The sequence below is a fragment of the Lontra canadensis genome, unplaced genomic scaffold (assembly GCF_010015895.1).
Source record: "Lontra canadensis isolate GAN:19392208 unplaced genomic scaffold, GSC_riverotter_1.0 scaffold11, whole genome shotgun sequence".
Classification (NCBI taxonomy): Eukaryota; Metazoa; Chordata; class Mammalia; order Carnivora; family Mustelidae; genus Lontra; species Lontra canadensis.
In genome coordinates, this window is record NW_022631005.1 from 7,511,067 (window position 1) to 7,529,330 (window position 18,264).

Here is an 18,264-nt window from a genome sequence, read left to right on the forward strand (position 1 = left end):
ACCCAGGCGCCCCGATCTCTTACTTTCAAAAGGGTGAATTTAGAGGAATTATTAACTATTTGGGGAAATGATTGTTCCAGGATTTCATTCTGGCACGATTGCCCTGGTAGAAGGAAGCACAGCACCATTTTGCTTCATAAATGTTTTATTTTCAGCATGCCATAGCTTAGAAATTTGGTTCTGCTAATATGAAATATGTAAATTGAAGAGAAGAACCTGGCTAGAAGAAGGAAAGAAGGAAAAGTATCATTTGTCCCCCACAAGGTCCCTGGGGACACTGCAGCTTGGTTAGTGAGATTGTGCATGTGGTTCAAAAGTCAGAAAAACTGTTCTCCTGACAACCAGAATTCCTTTTATTAGGCATATTTTACTGAGCATTAAACAGCACAAATCCAAGTGATAAAGTACAGGCCTGTAATTCAGTCTAGCTTGGGTGTGAGTGCACACACACATACACACGCACATACACAGAGGCACACCCTCGCACATTTTACCATCCTGCAAACTACAGCATTTTATAGAGCTATGTATCTTTCAAAAATAACACCCGGTGCACATGCATACATACTTTCTTTTCCTGGTCAACGCAGCAAGTCAAGATTTATTTTTAAAGGTGGGGAAAAAAAGACTCACACCAATGAGTTTATTTAAAGGGAAACAAATTTAACAGAGCTACGCCGATAACAGCAGATGTCTAGTTATAATTCGCTTCCCTAATGCTGATTAATATATTCATAAACAAACCAAATGTATTGTCCAAAGAAAAATGCTACTGTTTACACCCCCAACAGCCACTGGTTTCAGTGATGCTTCTCAATCAAGTGAAATGTTCTTTCCCCAGCGCCTAGAACTATTTATTTTGCTTCCTGCCAATCTTGCAAATAAGTTATCTTGTGTGTCGTTTCCTCATAAATGCTTCCTGGTGCTTGATTGCCTGGCCTGTGTGGCATTTGATTTCAAACTGCCATTTTACCTTTATAAACATTCAGAACTTTTAAGCATGAGGAGAATTCCCGAAAGGCATGTGAAAATGAGGCAATTGCAATTAGATAAGCAGACTGTTTTATGGCATATTTAGCTTTCTGTGGATACCAGAAAGCTCTCTTTGCATCCAATATTGCATTCCCAATCTGGGTGCAGAACAGCAAATTAACATTTACTCCAGCAAAGAGGCCCTGGTATCAACATGTTTAATTTATTATTATTGCAAAGAACAGTTTTCCCAGGATTAGTGAAACAGAATACATATATTTAAGGATCTGCACTCAGACCACAAAAAAAGAGGTGGGGGGAGGGAAGAGAAAAACAGAAAACAAGAGAGAAAATAGAAGTAATATCAGTTACCACATGATTTTTGTGGTAAAAAATAGAATATGGCGTGCAATAGTGCAATTTTCCTTTGCTGGTCCAGCAATGCAAGTCTTAATAGGAAGTCCACTGATGTTCTTTCTGCATTTCAGGATTTAGTTGCGTGCTTGCCGGGGATTGGAGTTCCTGCCAGACTTCTGACTCTGAGTGGAATCACTATGGCTAGAATCACTTTTATTCAGTCCAAGATGACGGAGCTTCATATCCCAGCGCTGTGAAATATAAAACATTAAATGGTCACAGGCACATATCTCCAGGGTTATCATTTCTATTATTCTAACAACTTAAGACTACAAAGTCTGATCGCAAAAGCATTTTCCAAAAGTATAAAATTTTGTTTTCCTGAGATGCTATACAGACATAATTCTCTGATCATAAAAGAGTATAAAATTTTGTTATCAGATGATGCTATACGGACACAATTCTCTGACCATAAAAAGCACAAAATTGGCCACCTAGAATATGTCAGCCATGTTTTCGTATCAATCCTTAAATTTAAAATTTCCATGTCAAATGGTGACACAAGTATCTATCCAAACCTGTGGGTATTTCTGGAGGTAATATACATAAGTCTGGCAACGAATGGAAGACACTCAGATTCTGAAGTGCTATTTTTCATTTTCTCTGACGATGTGTCAGAATTTAGCCTTTTAAGACACGTGATTTAAGCAGTGAAAAAAATGGAAATTTGGGGGGCAAATGGGATCTCTTAAAAATATATTTCCAAGGGGCACCTGGGTGGTTTAGTGGGTTAAGCCCCTGCCTTCGGCTCAGGTCATGATCTCAGGGTCCTGGGATCGAGCCATGCATCTCTCTGTTCAGCAGAGAGCCTGCTTCCCCCCCACCCCACCCCTCTGCCTCCCTCTCTGCCTACTTGTGATCTCTGTCAAATAAATAAATAAAATCCTTTAAAAAATGTACTTCCAAGTAATTTCTATCAAGTGCAACAATCACAACAGATGAGGGTCTACACTCAAAGTTGTACAAAGCAGACATTCACAATGTTTCTAATACCCACAATCAAGTTCACTAATATTCCATAATAACAATGCCAAGAGGGTCTACATGTATAATAATAAATTAAAAAGAAGTTATATTTTGGATATTACAGGTAGTGAATAAGGACTACAACAGTACTTTTCAAATTTTGATAAATATAGAAATAACCTGGAGATACTGTTAAAATTGTAGATTGTCATTTGGTAGGTCTGGGATGGGGCCCAAAATTTTCATACCTAGAAAGCTCCCCCATGATGCCAGTGTTGCTGGTGCAGAGACAACAATGAGCAGCAAGGAGCTAAGGTCAGAGGGTCCAAATTCAAATTCTACTTCCACCAGTTACTGTGGAAAGTTTCTTGAACTTATTAAACCTCATTTTTGTCATTAACACATTGAAATTAATAGAGCAGACTTATAAGACTGTTCTGAAGTTTAACAAATAATATATAAAGGGCTTAGTACATAATAAATTATCATTTTTCATTTACTACAAATAATTCTTCATTCTCACCTACTTAATTACACAATCTTACTGTTTTCATATTAAAAAATAGTCTGATTCTCAGCTCCCCAAGGCAGACCAAATATTTTGATTTGAACATCCTGCTACACCAGAGACTTAGGTAAACAACAATTTGTATGGCAAAACCATAAGAAGGTCTTTATTAAATTCTTATTCTATTCACTGAGCAAAAAAGAAAAAGAAATCAGCTGAAAAGGGCAACTCTTATTTGGGGAAAAAAAAATGGTATCCTCCCTAAAACTTTTTTTCACATCCTCATATTGACAGGAAAACTAAAGTAAGAATCTCAATAATTCCAGACAAAAGAGACTTTCTACCCAAGATCTTTAGCCATGAGTATCTGCATGTGAATTAAAAATTGTTCACATTTTGGTTTAATTCTTCCCTTAGCATGTTTAAATCCAGACTGAGAATATAAGGACTTCATAGTAACTCTGAGAGTCCCCTGTAAAAAGCAATGGAAAATATGTTTGTGTAAGAAATAGGATAAACCAGCCATGTGTCCTGGGTCTTTACATGATGGTCGCTGTTTGGGTATACCAAAAGAGAAGCAGAAAGCCTCGTTACATGCTTTGCAGCAGGGATGTTGAAAACTCTTCCAACTGGTACAGGAATTTAGGACAAATTCCTGTTCTGCATTAGCAAGCAGAAAACCAAATTAAAAGGACAGTAAGAGATTCCAACTTCCTGAAAAAGAGCCATTTTTTTAATAAACACCAAAGTAACTGAAAAGAGACACAAATGGAGAATTCCCACAAGTCTGAACTTGAAATACATCTCACTTTTGACAAATATACTGGGGGAAAAAAAGAACTTACCAAAGGGTAGTTTCTCCCTGAAAAATAATGCCCTTTACATTTTTGTAGGTCACTTAAACTGAAATGTGTCTGCTCTGTCAAGTGCCAGATGTATAAGATAAACTGCCCAGGGGTGTTTAACTTACCCTGTAAATGTTTCCCAAGCCTTCAGACTCACAGAAGGAAGGGGATGTATTATGTTTGGTACAATTCCCACTCTTTCTTTCTCCCTCCCTGCCCACTACACTCACACACACACACACACACACACACATGCACGCGCACACTTTTCAATTCTTTGCCATTCTATGCATACATTCCTTTCTTTGAGACAGATTTGCTTAGTATAGTAAGAAGAAATGAAACCTTATAACTTTCTATAATAATTTACTGTGATTTCTAAAAACACATCATTTCCAGAATCTAAGAATCATTGGCTTAAAAATAAACCTCCATTACTGCTATAAAGACTGATTTGGTCAGATCTCTTACATACAGATGAATGTGGCTGCAGCTTGTACAGAGGAATTGGTGTCTATAAATTGAGATGACGTTGGTAGTTTCCCGCCCATCATTTATTATCCCCTTCTTCTTTGACTCACAGAACTGCAATTTATTCAAGGAAGCAATATGTCCAGCTAAAAAACGACACTTGCCATCTTCTCTTGCAGGTAGGGATGGAAGGGAGACTAAAACCTAAGTATAAATTGCCAGATGGGACACTTGGAAAGCCCTTTCTACTTCCCCTTTTTTCTCTCTGAAATATAGGTGGGATGCTGGAGGTGGGCAGCCATCTTGTGACCTCCAGGTAAATATGAACATGGAAGCAGTTCCCTTAAAAATGGCAGAACAGGAAGCAAGGATGATCCTGGAGCCTTAAGGATAATGTGGAGCCACCCAACCAGGACTAAACTAACCATAGTCAGATTTCTCACTGTGAGAAGATTTATTATGGCTAAATCTCTGATACATTACAAATAATTCACTCCTTAAATTAAATTGACATTAAAAACAAACTCCATCCTCAGAATTTGAGACCCAGACCCAGACAGAGAGACAGACAGTCACACACAGACACATACGTCTCAGCTTTAAGTATTTCTCATGCTCTTAAGGGCAACTCTTTCATGTAAATGACAAATGACTATTTTTCTACTTTTATTTTTATGTATCACTTTGAACATAAGATACAGGCTTACCTTAACTTTTTTACCAAGTCGATCCTTCCATTTCTCAGCAATAGAACCTTCCACCAACAGTAATCTGTATTTTTTAAAGAAGCAACCATTTTCGAAAATTAAAATGTATTATTGAAAATCACAAGAAATCATTGTCAAGAAGGATTTACTATTTATTCTAGAGTAGGACAGCCAAGTTTTAGGGCAGTAATTCTTAGCAATCTAGGAGTCATGGACTCCCTTAAGAAGAAATGATGTTATGACTGCTCTCCCCAGAGAAATGCACACCCACAAATTGCACACATACACTTTTCTATCCAAAACATTACATTGAGGGACCCAACAAAAGCCTATCTCCCTAGAAGGTAGACAGAGCCCCAGGTAAGAACCCCAGAGTAAGAGGTCTAGAGAAATGCATAGGATAAAAGAAAGGAGAAGCACAGCAATTATTCTGAATCCTTAGGGAGTGAATTACCTGGAGCGTTCCTCGTCTTCATAGCCCATGATGATATACTCCTCGTTAACATTAAGTGGAGGACACAGGCAGCCAGAGCTGGTATAAAGGTTAATGGTGTCCCTTGGAATGTTTACCAGAGAAGCCTTTAGAATCTCCTTCACCTCAACTACAACAGTCACGTCATGGCACTTGGTCTTTACTTCTTTAACTTTAGCCCGAATGACTAGATAAAAGAAAATAAAGCTGATGTGGTAATATGATACACAATAATGCCCTAATCAAAAAAGACAGGTAGGCTCCTTTCTAGTCAATTCAAAAATGTTGACCAGATTTTTTTGCCTTAGATGGTAGTGAATGACACACTACATAACACACCTGCCCCCGCTTTACTCTTCAGCCCCGATCCCCTTCCAATTCAAGTACGCATACATGTTTGTGCGTATGTGTGTGTGTGTGTGTGTAGGCATATGTGTGTGCATGTATTTCATTGTGAGAAATCCACTTAGATAATCAAAGGTTGAGTGACTGTGAGGTGATTTTCCTCCAAAATTTTATTTTGAATGTGTACATATGTGCTTTGAGTTGCTGCCAACAGGAATTTCTATTAATTTCACTCTATGTAAAGACCTGGTATTTGATATGTTTTGTTTCTATCAGATGTATTAATGGATTTTCTAAAGAGTTGGGGCCTCTTCAGTGTTTTAAAGTCCTGTTCTACAGTGTTCCCCAGCTGCTTCTGCAACCTCTCCACCTTGCTCATCTTAGGGACTATTCAGACACCAGCTCCTTTCTCCTTTGTTTCAGTACAGATTATCTTTTATAGTCTCCTGTAGGTATACTACATTTTCTTCTTGAATAAGAACTGCTACCACAGCTCCATGTGTTTTGAAGTCAGACCCCCCACATTACCTCCCTTCATGAGCTATGGAACATGGTCTTCTAAGTTCATTGCATGATGTACCTCACTCAACGGAAATCCTGACACCCAGTGTAGCTCACAAAAGCCACCTTAACTTCTCAGTATAAAGATGAACCCCCTTAAAGTAACCAGCTCAGCTGCAAAGTCCAAGTATTTAACTCTGAATCTACAAAGTACAGTTCTGCTTCTAATCTGTATATTCTGTCCTCTGGAAGAGCCAAATATTTTAGATTCCTTCTTCTGATAAGTGAGCTTGTCTTTTTTTTTTTTTTCCCCTCTTTTAAGGAGGGCTTCGAAAAGGCCTGCAAAGAAGTAAAAATGTCAATTAGCAAGAAGCCAGTGGCTTTTGGCCCAGCTCTCTAGTCCAATATTCAGGGATGTTACAGAGAGGAAGACAAAACTTATCTAAATGAATCCACTTTTCGAAAGCCTCTTAGGCATATCTCTGCAAATCACTTTTGTCTGAGTTCCTTCCCACAGATTTTAGGGTCTTTTGGATTACAAAGGAATGGAAAAAAGTAATCCACCAAAACGTAAACGTAAAGCCAGCGATAAACCATTCCTCCTATCAATGCCCCGACTTCATACAGAAATGTTCAACGTTCCACCAGTAGGACATACGGATGAGAGAAATTAAGTTGCTGATTCTAAAATCTTTAGGACAAAACCTCATTTTTGCTCCACAGGTATTTCAATTTCCAGAGAAAGTATGAGGACTACCGTGAATGAAATAGAACTACCCAGCTGTCCCTGCTTGGTGTTAACTTGCAAGCAAAGGAATCCCTTCTTCGTGTTCTCATGTCTATATTTTAACAAAAAAATAAGATTACCCTTTTTGAAATGGCGTTTGGGAGATTCAGATGATAAATTGACAAGCCTGGCTCGCAGACATTTTTTTGTGTCCTGGTTTATGTAAATGTGCTTCAGAGCCTCCATCAACTCTTAGAGATTAGCAAACTGTGCAAATGTTCTCTAACTAATGATTTATTTACCCAGTGTGTCTACTATTTTCATTAGAAATTTTTAGCACATGTACCCACTCCAAAATAAATACCTCTATACAAGACTTACTTTATTATTCAAGTAATTTGGTTAAAGCTCAAGAGCTTTTACTGAATTAATCTGAATGAAGCAGAGGTTGTCTGAATTATCATTTACTCCCACCCCCAACTTTGTTTTCTCATTAGTCACAGGCAGACACTGTGATAAAAATCAACATATTTTAAAATTTAAATTGCATTTTCCTTTCAGAGTTCTTCCTTCTACTTAATCATTTGAGTGCTTGCCTTCCCCCCCCCAAAGAGGCTTTAAGTAGTAGCTACAGACCCATGAAAACCCTTCAACTATGGGCAACCTCGTTATTGTTTGGTTATGAGGAAGAAATGATCTCCTTCCCACTAATTGTGACTTGTATTCCATTTTACGTTATAATGTTCACTCAGACTTGTAACCACTGGTATTTTAACTTTTAACCAGAATAACAGGACCAACTGCCACAGCTCTAAGAAAGTGAGATAAAGTAAAAATTAATAATAAGAGAAGTAAAATAAATACAAAGTCAACTGAACTTCCTTGAAATAACATTTTTTATTACGCTTTTGTTTTTAGTATAACTATACTTAAAAGTTCACATAACATTTTTCAGTCTTGAAAAACTATCTCCTAAAAATCGAGACCTCCATTTCCTTGTGATTTTTCACATCAGTTTTTAGAGGAATGGGTTCTAAGATGAGCCGCCAGCCATTTGACTTCTCAGAAAAACATGACCTTCCAACCTTGGAAAGCCCATTTACCACTGACTAAGAGAAATAAGATTCCTCCTAAGATGAGTAGTAAGCAAAAAATAAAAATGGATTTCATTGAAGAAAAACTTGGGAAACTAGTACATTTATTTCAAAGAGATTTATTTACACTGAGAATTTTCTACTTTATACCTTCTAAGACACAGTATTTTCATAGATATCAAAAATTACTCTTACAGAGTCTTAACCAACTTCTCTCCTTCCGATTCCCAACAGTATAGAAATAAAAATAAATCTGTGCTGTATGCCCTCTATCCTCTAAAATAAGGCACATAAATTTGATAATAAAATTCTCATTTTAATAATGTTTCCTTTAAAAATCTATTTAATTGTCATATTTTTATTCATTGGCTCAGCATCAGCAATCTTCTTCAGGGTCACATGACCTTTATTAACCTCATAGATGCTAGGGGAAAAAAATCACAATAAAATGCCTATCCATTACAGCAAATGTTGATTTGTCCCTTATTTTATCAGCTGGAAAACTCTGAGCCTTTCAAATATAATAGGAATTGATATCTGTGACTCTGAAGCATGCCAGTGCCCAAAAGAACATTCTAAATAAGAAAGGACAATCTGGGTTCAATAATCACTGATAAAATTAGCATAATAATACACCTCCTGGGGCAGTTGAAAAAACTATGAAGGACAGTGTATAGGAACCACCCAGCACAGTACCTGCTACAGAGACAGGAGGTTTTTCCTCCTTCAGTTAAGTCTGGCAGCTACATTTGGAGTGAGTGGTGGTTCTTCAGTTAATATTTTAACAGAACGTCACTTTTCTTGGTCAAGCTGGACAAAAAAACATTTCCTTAATTGAATACTAACAACTTTTGCCAGTGTTACCTTCCAGTTGTCAGTGTGTTCCAGGAGCTAGACTGACTGGAGAAACCAAGCTGTCCTCTATTACCCATCAGTCCCTTATGCATCAAAGCGCTCTGGGGAAGCGGACTTCGAAGCACGACTGAAAAACTGGGGTAGCTCCAGACACTCAGGCTCCAACCCTGCTTAGCCTGTCAGGGAAAGAAGTGTCCCTCCCACCTCATCTGAAACGCAGCTCTGGGTGCTCACTTACTTACATGGTTCTAAGATGGCAGCAACGCAGCCTGAGCGGCTGTAAAACCAAGCATTTGTTAAAAGTTCTGCCCATGAGAAAAAAGAAAAAAAAAGAATTTTGCCCATGAGACATTTTAATTGCTTGGGAGGAACAGTAAACTTGTGCTTGAAAGTTGTCCTTGTTTGGTTCTAAGCCTTAATTTTAAACTGCCCTACAAGATCATGCACAAGCGTGCGTGCATGCGCGCGCGCACACACACACACACACACACACCCCTTTCTCAGCACAGCAGTTTATAAGTCAACCGTCAAGTTATCCTTACCATAGTTGTAATTGTTTCGGAAATAGGTCTTCTGTGTAGCTCTAATAGGCTTACATTTGCAGCGTTCTGAAAAATACAACATTTTCGCTATAAGCAAAAATTCACCATGAGCTCTCTTTTTAGTCATTCATTTTTCTTGGTAAGATTCGATCCAAATTTGGTGGTGAGGAGGCTCTTCACCATTCTATGTGTCTGATCTCTTTCTCCTGGGACTACATTCATGTTACTTCTATTTACCTAGCCTCTTATTTAATGTCAATATGTTCACAAGCTTCTCCTCTTCAGCAAACCACCCAAATCCTGAGGAAACCCTGTTCACTGCCACGCATGAAGAGGGCATGAACCCCGAATCCTGAAAGAGGTATATTTAGTGCCTGTGGAAGTAGAATCAATGCCTACTGAAAGGCAACTTCCTGCTGATGCTCAGGTAACTGCTTTGCCTCTGTGGGGTCCCACCTGCATTCATATACACTTTACAGATCACAGGTCATTTTTCTAAATATTAGTTCCTGATCTAAAAGCAACTCAGTAAGTAGGTTTGATTACAACCCAGTGAACTTAGTAAAGTTCTTAAGAGCAGCCAAGAGTCCCATCTAGAGACCAAATAACTGCTATTTAACTCAATGGTATTTTTATACTTATTGGAAGAAATTACTAGATACATAATTTAAAAATGAGAAGTTCCATGCTTTTTAAATCTGGTGAGTAGTGACAAGAGTACATTTTATATAGAAGACAGGCATATGTAATTAAAGTTTGTATTGTCTCAAAATGTTTTATATATAGGATAAATCACTTAAAATCTTGGGAAGTGGATTACTCTACTGTTTATATATTAGTTGACAAATATATGTCATATATGCATCATAACCGTGGTAAGTTGTTAGTCATTAAAGCCAATATAAAAATAGATAATAATACACAATTATCTCAGGAAGCATTTTAGTTTGTGTAAAGATTTCTTTAAACTAATCTGCCTGAGAAAGCTTCATTAAACATAAATGGCATCTGTCTATGCTGAAAGAGAAACACAGAAAAAGGAAAAAAGAGCACATGAATCACAGAAAGTCAATAAAAGTATTTTGTTTAAGAAATGTTTTATGTTAGCATAGACCAATAAAAGGCAGAAGCTTTTGATGACCAGCTGATGTTTTCTAATCAAAATAAATTTTACTTGCAGTTGAACTTATAGATAACATGTTTTAAAGTAGCAGTCCCAAGAAGAGTATCAAACACCATACTAGCAGCGTTTAAGTTCTAGAAATCACCATTGATGGGGATAGGTGCTATTCTACAAAGCAATAGTAGCAACGTCATTCTCATCCATCAGAGAGGTGAGGATTTTCTCACACTACACACAGTACTTCCCTTGTTCTGCAGATAATTTTTAACACAGAATTTCTCTAGAATAAAGACCTCAAATAAATAAATTATGGGTAATTTCAATGTTGGTTGCTATTCTGAAGAAGTCTACTCCAATAATTACTTTCTTATTCACAAAATATTTATATTCCCATTTGTCAAAAAAGGAAAGATATCTAGGTCTACTGTATAGTTGTTTTATTTTTAATGGAAATATTACAGTTTTTTTAAGGAGATATTCTTTTCTTGCTAAAATATAGTTGGCACAGAATGTGACCTTAGTTGCAGGTATACAACACAGTAATTAGACAAGTCTATACATTATGCCATGCTCACCAAAAGTGTGGCTACCATCTGTCCCCACACATAACTGTTAGAATACCATTGACCATATTTCCTATGTGTGCCTCTTATCACTGTGATATATTCATCCCATAATTGGAAGCCTATCCCTCTCACTCCCCTTCATCCCTTTTGCCCATCCTCCCGACCACATCCCCTCTCGCAATAACCAGCTTGTTATCTGTATTTATGGATCCATTTCTGCTTTGCTTTTTTTTCATTTGTTTTGTTTTTTAGATTCCACATGTAAGTGAACTCATAATTTGTCTTTCTCAGTGTGACTTATTTCACTTAACATAATACCTTCTACGTCCATTTATCTGGTCACAAATGACAAGATCTCATTCTTTGATCAAGTAATATTCCAGTGTATATGTGTGTGTGTACCACATATATATCCATTCATCTATCAGTGGACACTTAGGTTGCCTCCTTATTTAGCTATTATGAGTAATGCTGCAATAAACAAAGGGGTTCATATATCTTTTTAAAATTAGTGTATTTGTTTTCTTTGGGTAAATACCCAGTAATGAAATTACTGGATCACATGGTGTTTCTAATTTTTTTTTTTTTTTTTTTTTGGTAAGCTCTACACCCAATGTGAGGCTTGAACTCACAACCCTGAGATCAGGATTTGCATGTTATACCAACTGAGCCAGCCAGGAGCCCCCCATATTTTTAATTTTTTGAGGAACCTCCATACTATTTTCCACAGTGGCTGCACCAATTTACATTCCCATGAACAGTTCACAAGGGTTCCTTTTTAAGGAGAGCTATTCTTGAGATGAGACCATTTCTGAAGCAGTAACTGCTATGGTCTTTGATTTACAAATTATTCTCACCCATATATACACGGGGATTTGTGCTTTTCTAGCATTTAAAAATAGATATTTCTTAAACATGATGCGTGTAGATAAACTATCTACATATTTGTAATTCTTCAGAAATTTGCTCATACTCTAATAATAATTCTTGGCAAAACTATACCAACCATCACTGGATTGAGTCTAATATGGTGTTGTTACCATACAACTTTACTTGAAGCATAAACAAACGGACTCCATAACCTTCCCAAGGAGATATTTTTCAAAAAATCAAATCATAAAGTAATTTAGAAGATTTCAAGTAGGTATTTACATAACTATATATAAGCAACTACATATGCAGAGCTAGGCCATTTCCTAATAGCTAAGGAGCAGAGCGATTATATTTTCGGAACTGGATTTGATTCATTTACAGTGCACTTACCTCTGCTAGCCTCAGAGGTGGCAAAGCCTTATCATAAAAGTGACCCTTGCCATGCTTGGGTCCTTAGCTCTTGTTACAAGCAAACAGCTGCCTAGCTGAAGTAACTCATAGCTCAATAAAATAACAGAATAAAAGGAAAAGTGGAAATTTATATCTACAAGGCTCAAATATGGAAAGACTTCCTTTCACTTATTTATGCTAACTCAAACCAAACATATTCATATGAGAGCATATTCATGAAAAATATATCTTAAATCAATTCTTCATCCTCTAACGTGCTTTCACTCACATCTACATATATATCCCCAAAAGCCCAAGAACTGGGAAATTGCAAAGAATCATGGAGGGATATAGTACATGCATTATTCATTATGTTTTTGTCCCTGACACCCTAAATCAGATTGCAACAGCCTCCTTTTTTTCCCCTTCTTTTAGTATAAATAGTTAATTTCTCAGACTTTTTATGGAGCCAGAAATATTATCATCATTTCTACTTTAATTTGCTAATAATTTTGCTAGCAGTCTTCCTCTCCCAGCTTCCCAACTGCACAAGGTTTTTAAATTTTGCTTTCCACAGTGGCAAAATAAAATCTATTATTTACTGAGCTTTGCACAGAAACCATTAGATATTGATTCGCTTGCATTCCACTGTTGGGAAGAAAAGATTGTAAAGGAACTGCCTTGGCATTTTTCTCTAAGGAAAAAAATACATGAATAAGTTAAAGGAGCAGGCTGCAACAAAATTAAGTGACAAAGAATTCTTCAAATGTGGGGAAGGTTTTATATATATATCTTTATATATCTCCTCAACATCTAGGATGGAATGTAACATCCTGACTTGCGGAATAACATGGCGTTCTACATCCCATGAGCATCCATGGACCTCCACCTCTGGCAGGTCTCCCTCATGTTTTTGCTTGGTTCTCTCAGGCAGTCTCCTAGAATCAATGATTTCCTACTTCTTTGCTAATGAAATTGAAGACTGCTCATCATCCTCAAACAAATAGGAGTTTATCACCCTCATACAAACATTAGTTTGCAAAATTAACATGGCTGAGCTCCACAGAATCTGGTCTGCAACTCAGAGGAGATGCCCCCCAGTGCACGTCTCAACAATGAGGTTTCTTTTAAACATAATTCAGAGAGGAAAGCCATCCTTCTTTATTTGAATTTTTGTTCATAAAAATGGGTTCATTTATTGATAATAGTATTTTTAAAGAGTCATATGGTTTCATAAGATCTAAAGATTATAAGTATCATGTAAAACTATGAAATCTGATTCTCAGTGGACCTTCACTACTTAGTATAATCTATTTATGTTCATACGTAAGGATGATACAACTTTCTAACCTTGACCTTTGCTTGAAATCGACTAATGCTGGGTCCAATCCAGAGCTAAAAGACTATAACTGACTTCCTTTGCCAGATTCTAAGGCCCCTATAGTTTTTCAGGTACCATGACTTTGGAATACTACTGTCTATGAGTTAGTATTTTTCCGCTTTTTCTAGGAGAAGACATCTTAGAGCTGTGTGCAGAATCTATTGTCAAAAAATACATGGGGATTAAAGAAAATATGATTCTCTTTGTTTTACAATTTCCACTGTAATTCTTTCAAGATTAGAATTTCAGCAATTTTAATTTGTACCAAATGTATTATATGTTTTATATCTTGACATTTGGCCTTAGAAGCCCACTTGACTTCTTCCCTCCATTTTAAGAAACAGGAGCAAACCACAACTTTTAAAACAGACAGAAAAAAATAAATTTTTACAATTTGAATTTCTATATTCTTAACTACAACTTCTTTACTGAGATCCAGGTCTATATTTGTAACCACCTATAAGAGGTGTCGGTAAGTATGCCCTTAGGTAATTTCAGACATACCCTTCATAGAATTATTGGGAGAATTAAATGAGAAAATACACATAAAATACTTATCATGGTACCTGGTATGCCTGCCCCATAAATGTCAGATTTAATCAAGATTCACTGGGATTTTTAATCCATTCTATATAAAGACCATCTAATGATAAGAGAAGCACTATTTATCTTAGGTTCCTTGCCACCTACAGAACTTTGGTGTCCAAAATTAAGCAATCAGACGTTTCAACAGTACCAGATTCTGCTATTTTGACTCGGGTGGACCAAGGTAATTTCTGTCCTGATATAAGAAGTCCTTTGGATTGTCATGTACATATTCAAATGGGAAGGATCAAACTTAGCAAGCCAAAATGATCACATATGTGACCATTCTAATAATTATTACAATGCAAGAGAATATGACAAAATGATTAAGGGCATGTGGGTTTGAATCCCAACTCCATTCCTTCCCAGTTATGTGACTTTGGGCCAGTTACCTTTGGCAAAACTTATTTCTAAATGAATACTGTCTACCTCATAGGGTTATTGTTAAGAATTTAAAGAGTAATTCACTTAAGGAATTTGGCACAAAGCCTATTACTTAGTAAATCACTCACTGAATGTTAGCTCTTAGCAGTAGTGGTAATATATAAACAAACCAAAAAGAGCCGAAGATATTTTATGCAAATTTAAGAGCAGTTGGTGAAACAGAAGAGACAATTTTCTAAAGAAAAATCATTTGCAAGTCAATTTTAAAATTAAAGTCAAAAGTTTATACTTAAAAGTGTTAAGTTTAAAGATAAAAATTTACTAACTTTTTTCCTAGAGGTAGAAACTTTTATATGTATTACATTTAGTTGGGGGTGGGTAACTAGATTAAAAAAACAGAATTGAGAAATCATATTGGTATTGTGCTCCACAAAGGTACACTACTACGCTTTTCCTCACAATGGGGTGGGTGACAGGGCCCAAGGAAATTCTGAGGGGTGATGGAAATGTTCTTTATTTTGATCTTCGTGATAGCTACATAGGTGTATACATTTGCCAAAATTCATTGTGCCATACACTCAATTATGCATTTTACTGTAGGTGAATTATACATTGATAAAGTACCAATAACATAAAAATTCATGAGACATTCCTTTCATTTTTTCATAAACTGAAGTGTGCCATGACTTAGCAGCTGTTCATTACATGTTAAAATAATATTTATTTCCCAATCATAAGCATAAGGCAAAGAATCTGTTGGATTTTATTTTGGATAATAGCAGTATGTGGAAAATGCAATGCAGCTGATGGTGAACGGAGGTAATATAATAAGGCTTTAAAAAGCAAAAATAACATTTGCTCAGTTTAGCTTAAAAAACAAACCTCAAATATTGTAATAAAGGTCTCTATTCATAGTAATTTGTACTTTGTAAAAGGGAACTGTTTAAGATTGAGAGGACTAACACTGTATTAATAAGAAAAGGAAATTTAGTTTATTCCTTTAGGATTTAGGTCTTTGGAAATTTTTAAATAAACTGTCCTTCACAACATTTCTGGATCCAAGGGTCATTCAGGATATACAAAATATAGATAGTCAATGAGATTTGCCCATTTTCTCTTGTGAGATCTGAAGTGTTATGTTCAACAATATATTCTAAAGTAGTCAATTAACAAAAACATAAAGTGGGCTTCACAGTCTTTTAGAACATCATGTATCAGGGCTCCTAGGTGATTCAGTTAAATGTCTACCTTCAGCTCAAGTCATGATCTCAGGGTCCTGGGAGGGAACCTTGTGTCTGGGTTCCCTGCTCAGTAGGGAGCCTGACTCTCCTTCATACCTCTACCTGCCCACTCCCCAACGTGTGCTCTCTCACACGTTCACTCTCTCTTTCAAATAAACAAATAAAATCTTTTTTTAAAAATCAGATATCTCTCTAGCCCTCTCAAGTACACACAAAAGAGGACAGAAAATGGAGGTGCAGTCACTGCTCACTCCCTCGTCCCATGCCCTGGGCATACAGAATGCCTGGCACAAGGAGGCTGCCATTACATTTCTAATGAACAGTAGGGTGGATGGACCAATAAGCTGAATATGAAGTTTCCATACTGGGGACCTGAGAAAACAATGGTGCTACATACCAAAAAAGAAAGTTGCAAAGAAGAAATCTGTAATACAAAGATAGCTTTAATTCTTAACTAGGTTGTATTTGAAGTTCAACTAGGTGACTGGGTAGAAGTGTTTACTGAAGGAGAAATGTGGTGCTCTACCCTTGACAGTGATAAGACCTGGAGTCATGAGAGTGATAACTAAGCCCATGTAGCTGGATGCAATCCAATGGGAAGAAATGATAGTAAGGAGAGAGGAGCAGAGGCCAAGCACAGAGCCTTGGAGGACACCCACAGCTGGGGGACAGGAGAAGTGCAAGCATGATTTGGGTAACAGCTCAAGAATGCTTAGGAATAAAAAATGAGTCAAAATTGTCAAATACTGCAAAGTAATTTAAAAAAAAAAAGGAATGCATATACTTGTAAGCTACTGTAAAATTTTAAGTATACTACTTTTTACTTATCCTAATTTTTTCCAATAAGGGCAGAAGTTGTCCCCAAGTTAATTCAGCTGCTATAGTCAATAAACATTGGCACCAAAGAAAAAAATTAAATTCCTTCCCCAAATTAGGAGGAAGTCAAAGGGGAGGAAAGAAGTTTAGAGAAGGAGAAAGAGAATTAATCGATACTACCCAAGCCAGACCTAGGCCATCCCCAAAAGGGGGATGCTCCTCAGCCCGCGGAAGAGTTTCTCGGAAGCACCTCTAAAATAGAGGCAGGAAGATGTTAGTGAAACGTTTTAGAGCACCCAACTTATGCTGGGGATTCTGCTAATGTTGCCCTGATTTGAAAATATACCTGATGAGACCTCAGAGGTCAATACAGTGTGATTTTATATTTGGAAACAAAGCAGAAAAGTAATTTGATTGTGCTTCTATGATTATTTAGTGTCAGAATTGACCGGCTATATCTCCTCCCTGGAAAAAATTGTGTTTTTCAAATACAAAAATTCATAAATTGGTCACCATCCTAAAGTGGAAAGCTGAGAGAGATCTTTTAATAAAAAATAGGTCTTTTCGTTGCACCATTCGAATACCTGCCTTCATTTTCTGTGTTGACTTGACAGACCAAATGATTAAGTGGAATAAAACTGTTTTTCCCCAAATTCCACATTATGGAAACTAGAGGTGATGTACTCTTTATTAGGGCAGTGGGTTTACAATAATAAAACACACTCACAAATTGGAAGCTGTTCAGACTAAGTCATTATCTCAAAAAGGAAGAAAGAAGGAAAGGAATGAAGGAAGGGAGAAAAGGGAGAAAAGAACTGTTAAACTTCCAGGCAAAGGATAAATTAACTGGAGTGAAAGAATTTCTTTTCCAAATTCCAGGCCAAACAACTTGACACTTGAAAATGGGGTTATGTGGGTTACAATGTTTTTGTACCTTCCTCATTCTCTATTTTATCAACCCGGCTGCTCCATTTTTCCAAAGCATAAAATTTTGAGTGTAAATAGTTTCTACTTTCTTTACAGAACATGTGAATATGTCAGTGCACAAGCTGAATGAGCTTGGTTTTGCCTGTTTGTTGGTTGGTTTTCATCGTTCCCATTATACCAGGGAACAAAAAAAACATTTGTAAAAGGGGAGCAGTAAACACTAAACCCAGGAAAGGACATTCATTCCAGGTAGTTTTACACATTGAACTGTTTGTGTAAATTATTTATAGTATTGTTGATGCCATCTTCTTTCACTGACACACTGAAATACTATATTATTCTAACCATAACTTCTGGACAGTTTGATAGCCCATGCCTGCACTTGACCAAAATGTTGACTTATCAGTTGTACTATATAACTGTGGTTTGTTTTGATCAAATATAAAGTTGGAGTGGTCATTAAAATAGAACCATGGCTGGACACCCATAATTTCCAGCTGATTTTATGATACTGCATGAACATTCTCAATTGCATCAAGAAGGTAATGAAATAATT

At 36.7% G+C, this 18,264-nt stretch overlaps 1 protein-coding gene across 1 annotated transcript in view; it reads right to left on the reverse strand.

Moving 5' to 3' along the window:
* Nucleotides 1-335: 335 nt before the first annotated feature.
* Nucleotides 336-18,264, reverse strand: part of FRZB (frizzled related protein) — a 33,026-nt gene continuing 15,097 nt past the window's right edge. The window contains exons 3-6 of the mRNA XM_032856072.1: nt 9,423-9,488; nt 5,341-5,545; nt 4,887-4,950; nt 336-1,580 (exon numbers count right to left, since the gene is read on the reverse strand). Of these exons, the coding sequence (XP_032711963.1) occupies nt 1,464-1,580; nt 4,887-4,950; nt 5,341-5,545; nt 9,423-9,488 (452 nt within the window). The 3' untranslated portion in view covers nt 336-1,463. The remainder of the gene's footprint in view (nt 1,581-4,886; nt 4,951-5,340; nt 5,546-9,422; nt 9,489-18,264) is intronic.